Source organism: Schistosoma mansoni, chromosome W (assembly GCF_000237925.1).
Source record: "Schistosoma mansoni strain Puerto Rico chromosome W, complete genome".
NCBI lineage: Eukaryota > Metazoa > Platyhelminthes > Trematoda > Strigeidida > Schistosomatidae > Schistosoma > Schistosoma mansoni.
Genome location: NC_031502.1, coordinates 13,809,157 through 13,819,819, shown reverse-complemented (window position 1 = coordinate 13,819,819; position 10,663 = coordinate 13,809,157). Strand labels below are relative to the sequence as shown.

General features: G+C 29.6%; 1 protein-coding gene across 1 annotated transcript; it reads left to right on the top strand.

Moving 5' to 3' along the window:
• Positions 1-4,114: 4,114 nt before the first annotated feature.
• Positions 4,115-5,077, top strand: Smp_146470 (hypothetical protein; the record flags this gene model as incomplete). Its single annotated transcript, XM_018788635.1, has 1 exon — positions 4,115-5,077. One exon carries the CDS (start codon positions 4,115-4,117, stop codon positions 5,075-5,077), a length of 963 nt encoding a protein of 320 aa, XP_018654158.1.
• Positions 5,078-10,663: the final 5,586 nt, after the last annotated feature.

Below are 10,663 nucleotides of genomic sequence, written 5' to 3'. Positions count from 1 at the left end.
CTGGACGGCCAACTCGTCCTATTGTAAGAATCCTCATAGGAAGGAACGGCCATCCAGTGCTTCTAGGTTTTCGATGGTGTTCTAGCTTCAATTGACTCATGATCTCAACTCTATAAAATTACAAAAATCTCCACCAAACCCCTTCTTATAAGTAATACACAATTTTTTTTATAGTTTCAGACTGTTAACTATGCGTATTATCTCTATAGCACAACATTATAATCTATGAATCATTATAATGATTAACTTTAAACTATTGGATTTGCAATATACTAAATTTTATTATTTTTTTTGTATCTAATTGACTTACAATTGTACTATTTCCATCTTGGAATTTATCAATATTCAAATGATCAAGAATTATATTCTTTAAAAATTTAACACACTATTCAATATTCTATTCAATCATTCAATAAAACAATATTAACTATTTTAAAAATGTAAAGTCTTTGAATGATATCAATTATTGATTAAATTATCAATTAGTTTTATTTAAATTTTAAATTGTTCAACTAAATTTTTTTTCAAATAAAAAACATTTTAAAACTGATCAATTTAATATTAATATTATTATTTTTTTATAAAAAATTCAAATACACCATTACCTACCTGAATATAAATCATCAGTGAATGCTGTTTTCTTTTTTTAATTTTATTTAAATTTAAACAAAGGAAAGTTATTGTAAAAATCAATGACGACATTTTTATAAGTGCTTTCATTGTATACACACACATACACATTATATATATATATGCATATACATATGTGTCGGTATTCAATAAGGTGCACACGTGCATACATACACTCATGATTCAGATTATACTCTGAAAATAAAATGAATATATGAATTGTATAGCTTTTTTTATTTTTTCTCAATATAATAAATCTGAAGGTCAATATGCACTTATGCACACAGTCTACATCACGTGGATACTTACAAATTGTTAGGAGAGTAATCAATTTATGTTAATGTGCTTAAATTGAGTGATTTAATAAATGATTAGGCAGTTAATAAATTCGTTGCCAGATTGGTACTTCAGTTTCTGTTGTTGTTTTTTTTTCTTGAAAAGAAACATATATTTAATGAAACAAAAAAGAAGTGCAATATGACCATTTTATTAAATAAATTAATATAATTGTAATATCCCAATGAGTAGAAAAATGAGATTTTCTGACGTTTCGTGACTCAGTGTAAGCCACTTCTTCAGAGAACAAATAACCAAATTAACATTAATCCAAGTTTAAATAGTACAACGAAACAACACGAATGACATTGATCTATTCAGACCTGTTTTTTGATTGATTGCACCTAATATTCGTATTGCTCCGTTGTACTATTTAAACTTGGATTAATGTGAACTTGGTTATTTATTCTCTGAAGAAATGGCTTACACTGAGTCACGAAACGTCAGAAAATCTAATTTTTCTACTCACTGGGATATTACAAATATATTAATTTATTTATAACAATCTACCCAATGCTCAATTTATTCAAAATTATCAAATCAAAACTTGATAATGATACCTATTTTAATAAATGATAGTTTCACTGAAAGCTTAACATACTGTAAAATATTTGGGGACAGACAATGAAAAGATATTAACTAAGATTTATTATTTATCAATAATTATATACACATTTCAATATTAAAATTTAGTAGTTTAAAATTTGTTAATCTTCAGGGATAAGTTCATCACGGTACTAAAAACAACTTACTAGTTTAGTATCGTTAAGATATTAGACAAGTAAATAAACGCCAATTTGTGAAATTACATGTTTAGTTATATAACAAAAGTAACACTATATATAATAATTTAGTAACCAAAGTAAGCTGTTCCATAGTTGACAGAAAAATCACCAAATTATCTGATTAATATATATATATGCCTTGAGTTGAGATAACCTTAAAAGGTGTTTACCAGTGTTATATAATTTACTTGAATTAAGTAATGACATTGAATTTCAGAGGTTACATATTTAAGTTGTAGAAAAATTTGATCAACACTCATATTTTGTCCATTTTTTCATCAGAATATTTTCCAATTAAACTTACATTATAGTGCATGATAACAGTTTATGAACTATGAAACATAAATATATATTCGGGCTTTCATATTTGTCTAGTAAACGTTTGGTGTTCTTTATTTGATAGATTGATTCATTTCAAGGTAGTTTAGTTACGTTCAATTCTCAAAGATAAATTGGCAAATACCTATAATGATTTATTTGGATAGTTTATCTGATGTTATATTTACTAAAAGATCGATACTTTTACTCAGACTTTATACGTACAAAAGTCTTTTAGAACGAAATACATTTTAAGTAAACAAGAAAGTTATTCTAATTAATTTAGAATGATGAGAATACTCAGAAAAGATAATGGAATTGTCGTAAACTGTGATTTTATGAATATTCATAGTAATGATATATTAGTTCACTTTTACAGTAATTAGATTCGGAATCTGTTATTTTATATTTACACAAAGTATCTTCAAAAGGCTATATATTTCTGTAATATAAAAATATATTGAGATGGAGAAGTTAGTTCTTAACAGAAAAATTTTCTGTGATATAGAATTGTACCGTATATTTATTTATTGATCTCAATTCTAATCAATTTGGTTTCTTGATCAAAAACTATTCGGATTTAACTATCTTTATATGTCTTAGTGATATTAAGGTGGAATTAAATAGTATTAGGCTTACGCAATTGTAATCTAGTAGAATTTTATTCTGACAGGAACAAATTTTCATCTAACATTCAGAGTTCTTTACAAGTATGTGTAGTTTGCGTGATATTATAGGAAATACGGTGATATATTTTTCCAAAGCTTGTCAGGCTTAAAGTTCTTCAAACAGCTGAGGCAGTAGCCATCATGATGAAGTAACTGGAGCTATGCGTATAGAAGAAATATCTCCAACCCCTGCTCCTCCTTTGGTCAACCACAAGGCCAATTAATCAATAGTAATCTTAGCTATTGGATGACCTAATTTGACTATGTACTTACGACCTTTCGTAGTCAAATGTCATTGTCTCTCTTATCTTTATTCACAAATCTTTGTATTTTCTTCTTCTTATTATCATTATTATTATCGGTTAAATATCATTGTTAATCTCCTCTATACATGATTCATTCAATCCTCATTGACCCCTCCTTATTACGTCTTACTAATTTTTCACACAATTTAGTCTTCCACTCGATCGAATTGTAATTGTAGTATCATATCTCTCACCCTATCTGACCCATATTTATTCTGATCACAGATCTTACATTTTCACTTAACATATATATTGATTCAAGTTAACATTCTATACGGGTCATGTCAACATTAACAATTTTATTCTATTTGATTTGACATTCCTAAATTTATATGCTTTAGACGTTGTACTTCGCCTTTAACCTGGCCATTTTTTCGGATTATTAATTTGGATATATAATTGTAGAACCTGAAGAGAACTTATCGAAAAGAATATTCTTCGTTCAAATATTAGTCTTTTAAAATAGAATCTATCAATCATTTTTGGAAAAAACGTCGGTTTCATTATTAAGACATATCATTTCCCATACTGTTAACAGTAAATATTGTAGATATTAGGAGTTTTTTAGTAAACGATTTCAATATCTATTCATCCAACAGGAAGAAAATTTATCAGTATTGATTTTAACCAGGGTAAATAATCATTCAACTTCTGGTTCTGCGAAGTAGTATTTTAAGTTGAAAGAGCAAAATATTGTTGCATTAGGGTAGAAGTTAACTAAATAAACTATTATCAACTTACGATAAATAGAAATTTAGTAATATACACTTCACCCAATTAGAAACGAAAAAGATATGGTATCTCTCAACAAATCTACGAATATAACCAATCAAATGTGTATTTAGTAATCCCATGAAAAAATCAAGATAAGTAAATAGTTTCCCATGCAAATATTCATTTTATTTCATAAAACTATCAATAAAAAAATTTGGAGAATATTCCTTGTAACGTTGGCGATCACTATGGATGTTAACATCAGTTTAAATTAACTCTTTATAGAATTAGAAGAGATGAGAATGAGAAACATATAGATATATATTTCCAGTTTTGTTTTATTCGAAGAAATAATATTATGTGTGCTGCACAACAGGGAATAATTAATATCTTGCGTCATGGAAATTCAATTGCTGACAAAATTGATGTAATATCATTCAGCTTTTCATTTATTGGTATATGCCTCAATCCAATTTTATTATTGTATATATTTGATATTAACCTTGGAACACAATTTTTAAGCATAATGATTATGTTACAAATGACATGCGAATGGCTTGCGTCAGTCGCTGGTGTATTATATATATTCTGTCCAATTATTAAAACAGATCAATTATGGTTTAATCTGATATTTTGTCATATGTGGAGTAGTACATTTATGTACAATCTATTCATTATGTTCTGCAAATATAATGTTATGTCAATGTTGGTAGAACGATGTTTTCAATTATTTTATCCAAATAAAAATATATTTGATTATCCACGAACTATTTCTGCATCATATTGTTTTGCTATGATATATATTACAGCAATTAATTTAAGATTTACAGCTATGGTACAAATGGATTCAGATGGTGAATGTATAGCTGTTGGACAAAGTCATATTGATGAATTTCATCGTCAACAATTAAAAGTTTTTGGTTATTTATGTTTAGCTTTATTATTAATATTACCAGCTATTATTGTAACAACATGTTATATATTAATGTTAACTTATTATATTAAAAGAAAACGTTCAAATAAAAATTTTAATGGTTTTAATTCACATAATTTACAAGATATGTTAACATTACTTATTATTATATGGTCAGCTGAATCAACAATAGCTAGTATACTTGATATGATATTATTTTATGATTTTCAAAATTATGGTTATACTAAATTAGCACAAATTATTCAAAGTTCAACTGAATTAGTACGTATTATATTTTTTATTAGTCGTACACTTAGTTTATTTATTTGTATACAATCTATTCGTTCTAAATTTATTGAACATATTCAATTCATTAGTAAATTTTGTTTGAAATTATTTAAACGATAATTTTAAATAAAAATGAAATCATGCCAAAAAAAATAAAAAATAAAAAAAAATATTAAAAAATTGATTTATCTTTGTATTTTTTATTTCGATTGTTTAGTTATTTTAAGCTCTATTGTTATTTTAATCTTTCGACTATCTAATCAGTTTTTTTCTTTTTTGTTTGTTTGTTTGTCATTTCTTTAGTATTTAAATTTTACCTGACTTTTTATTTATAATTGATTGTTTTGTTCTTTTAACTCTTTAAAGAATTTATTTTCTAAAGAGATATATTTGTTTACAAGATGATTAATAGAACGTATTTAAGTAGTTTCATTTTATTTTCTTTCACTAGGTTAGATGATGTAATTTTAAACTTTTGATCACCTTTCTGGATGTCACTATAGCTTATTTCATATAGATGTCTACATAAAGTAGGTGTTAAATATATTGTCCAGAAATGATAATGAAAGCTTTAAAATGAAGACATCTGGCTCAGAGAAGAAAATAACACCAAAATTATTTACTTAAACTTTATCATTGTTTTCTGGATTCTATTCTTTTGGATAAAAACATTTTTTCATACATAATTTACAAACTAATTAATGCTACAATCTTTTGCATTGACAACTCGTCTCCTTCTGTCAGTTCAAAGTAAATTGTGCTATTAGTGCTTATTAACATTAACTACACCTATTTATGATATTTTAGTTTGATTTTTAGAACTACATTTTGAAGCTTATTTTTACCAAAACATTAACAGCAAGGTGCAACTAAAGCAGATGGCATGTTTTCTTTAAATCTATTCTTTCCATAATTCCAATATGAACTAAAAGATTTTGTTGTATTTTGTTTATTATATTCCTTTCATCAGTATCATTTATTATAGATCTTACTTCTTTCATTTGTTGTAACGATAAGAAGCTAAATTTAGAATAAACACATGACATTATGATATCATAATTATTTACAATATGCTAGTAAACTTTCTAAGAATCGAATTTGTACAGTGATGTTATAGTAATAGAGATAAAAGATTCACAGGAACTAGATAAAGTGATTACTGCGTACTATCACTAACCGGTTGTGAAAACTATTATCAAACTCAACAAAGTTCCACAGATCATCGAAATCATGGTTGTACGGTAGCTAGGTTTGATGCAAGTGTGTCGAAAGTTTAGTAAGAGAACAATACACTCTGAGTTTCTCTCACAGAGAGCAAAGAGTTTAGTTACCGATTATGTCAAATGATCTTTGTGTTGCATCACAATTTGATTGTATTTGACAAATATGACTCACTGGCATAACCTTGGAAATCTTGGATCTTATATAAAAGATATGTGCAATAAGTATTCGTAAAAGTCTTGCGACATCAAAGTTTATATCTGGTGATTGTAAGATATGAGGAGTTTTATCTAATTCCACAGTACCAAAAATATATAAATTCCATGTGTTTCTTGATTAATTATAACTCATATTTTTAAGACAACTCCATTACATATTTTAGTTTTTTCTAAGTAATAACAAAGTCATGTAATTAGATCTATGCATTATTTTATAATAAACTATCATTAACAAACTAGATAATCAATGAGAAATAGACGATTGTTTTACTGCCATCATAAACTTTTCGAGGACGATACCATCCACGAAAGATTCGGCAGAAAAGAAAGAATATATAGGGATAATTCATTTATTATAAATATCTCAATCTAACGTTGTCACCTTTGATATGGTTGACCATTAAGTAAAAAGGTACTCATTAACACCTTACATTTTTATTAATTCTTTGATTTAACCCAGCTTATGATTTAAAAATCCTGTAGACCAGGAGGACCAAGCAAACTGTTTAATTGAATATAGACGTAAGTAAATGAGAATTTGTCTCTATATTCTTTACAAACTATCTTTCGGTTATTTAAGTTGGTATTCCAGAGTAATAGTTATTGCTTGAAAAAATGCAACTTGTTTTTTTGTGTGCGCTGATTTGTGTAATTAATTTAGACAAGTTTTATAGGGGACAGTGTACAGAACGACGACCATGATTTGTTCAGTCACTGTATTTAAAGTGCGAATATTATTTATTTGCTCTGAGATTATGATGTAATGTACTCGATGAATAAAGTGAATTATATATTCTATCATATCTAAATTTTCTTTCTTAAAAGCCTTTCTTATTTGATTGTAAAGGCGACTCAGCGATATCTTTTCAAACAGTAGATTTGTTGGAAAGTGGTTCGTAATATGTGAAAGGCACGAAATGTTCTCTTCCTGCAAACAGTGAAGGTAGGTCAACTAAACTTTGGTAACATGAGAAACGATAATTATTAGAAAGTATGTCATCATGAAATGACGTATTATGTGTAAGTATTAAAATTTCACAGCAAGACAAGCTATTCATTTGGTTGAAATAGCTCTTAATTGAACTACAACTACCTCGGTACTTTAATTATTTATTTATCTACTCGAGTAAACTACTGCTGGGTAGGTTTCTCTTGTCTTTGAGGAGCTAATATTTGTGAATATAATTCCCACGGATATTGATATACTATAGATCTCATGTTATCATGAAAATGCTGTTAGGGAATGAGTTTGGGCGACGACTATTATTTACACATCTTTTGTAAGCTGTTCCAATTTGAATCAAATGTTAGAGATAGAATGTCTCCTTATGTTGATAAATAGGATAATGCAAATGAATGACTTAGCAACTCAGTTCTTTGTATGAGTTCCTTAAGGATTTGACGATCTTCTCAGGTATTCTATAGTGCTGAAAAAGATTCCACTAGGTTCTCCTATCCACGTCATCACATGCTTGTTCATAGTCAGGGAAGCTAGTCCATAAGTTTCATTCAGTTTGTCGTTTAATAATGATCTGAAATGTTGCTATTCGGTCGGTACATGCCCGATCCTTAGGAGCTTTAGCCTGTTGATCACGAATTTGGATGTTTACTGAACCTTCTACTGAATTTAGAGACACTATCGAATACTTTATCCGACACTGATAGTATTGTGATTCCTCTGTAGTTTACACACTTGTATAGATCTTTCTTTGGTATTTTGACGAGGTATCCTTATATCCGGTTTCTTGATGCTTGTTCTTCATCCAAAAGCTTTCTGAAAAAAATGTGAAGGATCTTTGCATTTATCTCTACACCTGACTTGAGTGTTTCGGTTGATATGCTGTGTGGTCCTACTGCTTTGCTATTATCGGTTTATTTGGTGACCTTAATGATTCTGGCCGTTCCTGACGTGATAAAATCTCCCGGGAGGTCATATTCCATTGCTTCATTATCCTGTGGATTTAACAGGGAATGAACTATTCAATAGTTCTTCCAAATGCTCTGCCCGCCAATCTCGCTGCTGACGAATTTCAGTGATAGCTTTATCTTCTTTTTCTTGATTCCTCGCTCCGGTTTTCTACATTTTCCATCTTGCTTGTCTGTTGTATGGTACAATTCTCTCATATTTTTCCCTTCCAGCTTTTTCTACTTTTATTGCTAGGTCTTCTCCGCTTTCCGGCTCATCAGCCTTAATACCCCCCCCTTTATTCGCTTGTTTGTCTCGGGGTATTCGGCTTTCATCTTGGCTTTCCCTACCCTTGTTCGACTGTTGTTAATTGCCGTCTTCTTGTTCTTCCTTTCTTGGATTTCGCTAAGGATATTTAGAGAGAGCAACTTTTTATCCTGAAGATTCTTTGAGTTCAGCATCTTGCCTCACTGTGACGTTATCACTTCTTTAATGTCTTTCCAATTGTTAACCATAATGATTTCCTCATCTAGCAAATTTTGTATGGCTTAGAAATTATTGCTGGTAGCCGTATAAAACATTGAGTTTGTTAACACCTCGAAAAAAAGCTATACAAAACTTTTGTAGCGATGCATTTAGAATTGTACAACGCTTTTGTAGCTTCAATTTCATCTCAGCCACAACTAGGTAGTGATTTGAAGCCATATCAGTTCCTCTCTTTGTTTTGAAGAATACCTTGATGATCTTAATACCATGACATTCCTATCCTGTAAGTGCTTCCCATACTTCTTTTGGCACCATCAATGCAACTCCTTATGTGTACGAAGTATTTTCTTTTTCATAACTAGAGTACAACAGCACATGAAATATAAAAAAATGTTACAGACTAACAATGATCTCTTAAAAAACTATTTAATCACACAGCAAATCAGTTTATTTCCACTATTTATCAATCTTAATAGGCTACTAATTGAATAAAGTACCCAAGTACTGGGAGAATATTTTTAATCTAGACCAAAGCAACTGGGTTATAATTTGAAAGCAGTCGGGATTACAAATAGTTGGATAACCATCTAAATCCTCGCAGGACCGGACAGCTTTTTCATTCTTGTATGGGACTTCTTAGTAGTCTGCATTTGCAACTAAACCAGTGACTGAAATCAGAACCTTAAGTTTGTGTGGTGTGTTATATTTAGTCCACTGAGTGTGAACAGAAAAGTGCACTTTTCTTTCTTCATTTGGCCTGCATTACTACACGACGATTTATATTAATGGCTGGATCCAGGGCATGCACTATATAGGAGGATCAAGCTGAAATCAAGTAACTGTCCTAAAAACTATTAAAAATTGTTATTGGTTGTTTTGCCAAACTCAAACAGTTATGGAAACTCTCCCCAACCCAGAAATCTCCACAAACGCCCTTTTTAGTGACTGCATTAAGGTCAATTGTTTAACAGGTAAATCTTTATGTTTCATTAGATCTGTTTCTAGTGCCGGGAAGAAATATGATATAGGCGTAACTTTTACTCTGATTTCTATATTGACCCGGCCAAAATGTTTTATTCAATTAAATAATCCAATGTTTGAAATATTCTAAGTTAATATTCGCCTTTTCGTAAAATCATTTAAACACTATTGAGTGTTTCTTTCCGTGATCACTATATCAACAAGAGCGATTTTTTCAATGATACGTCAACAACCTAGAATTTCGACAAAAAATTTTAATTACTTTACAGTTTAATCATGATTTCAACAATTTATTTTGAGTAATTATCAGATTATAATTAACATACTATGACTGACATAATCGAAATTTGTACCGAAAAAATACAATGCATACATTATCCTTAATATTAATTAGCTTACAGAAATTCACGGTGATCGATTGTTTAACAGCTTACACATACTGGTAAGAAAATCAAATTTCATAATATCCTTTTACAGAATGAAAGAATTATTCTACGAATATGTAATTCATAATATGGATCTGAATGCCATTGAATATTCGTTGGATCCACACTCGTGATGAGGATGGTTGAAGAGAGCACATCACGAAGGCAAGTATACACCAATTGTCTTGCACTCCATCAAGAAGAGTAGAACTGATGCGAATAATCGATCACGTCGGTGGGATGTAATGCCGACTAGTTGATGGATCAAGCACTATTCGCATTTGATCTGGTGCATAGTAATGTGCAGCGTAAAAATGCTTCTCGATGCTCGCATCACTGGGTAATCCTCTTGTACTTGAAACGGTCAGTCGATTCTCTCCAATTCCGATCTCATTATCTATGCGTTTGTTTGGTTGGTCCGTTCGTTCGGTGGATTTTTTCACTGATCCATTTATTTACTTGGTCACTT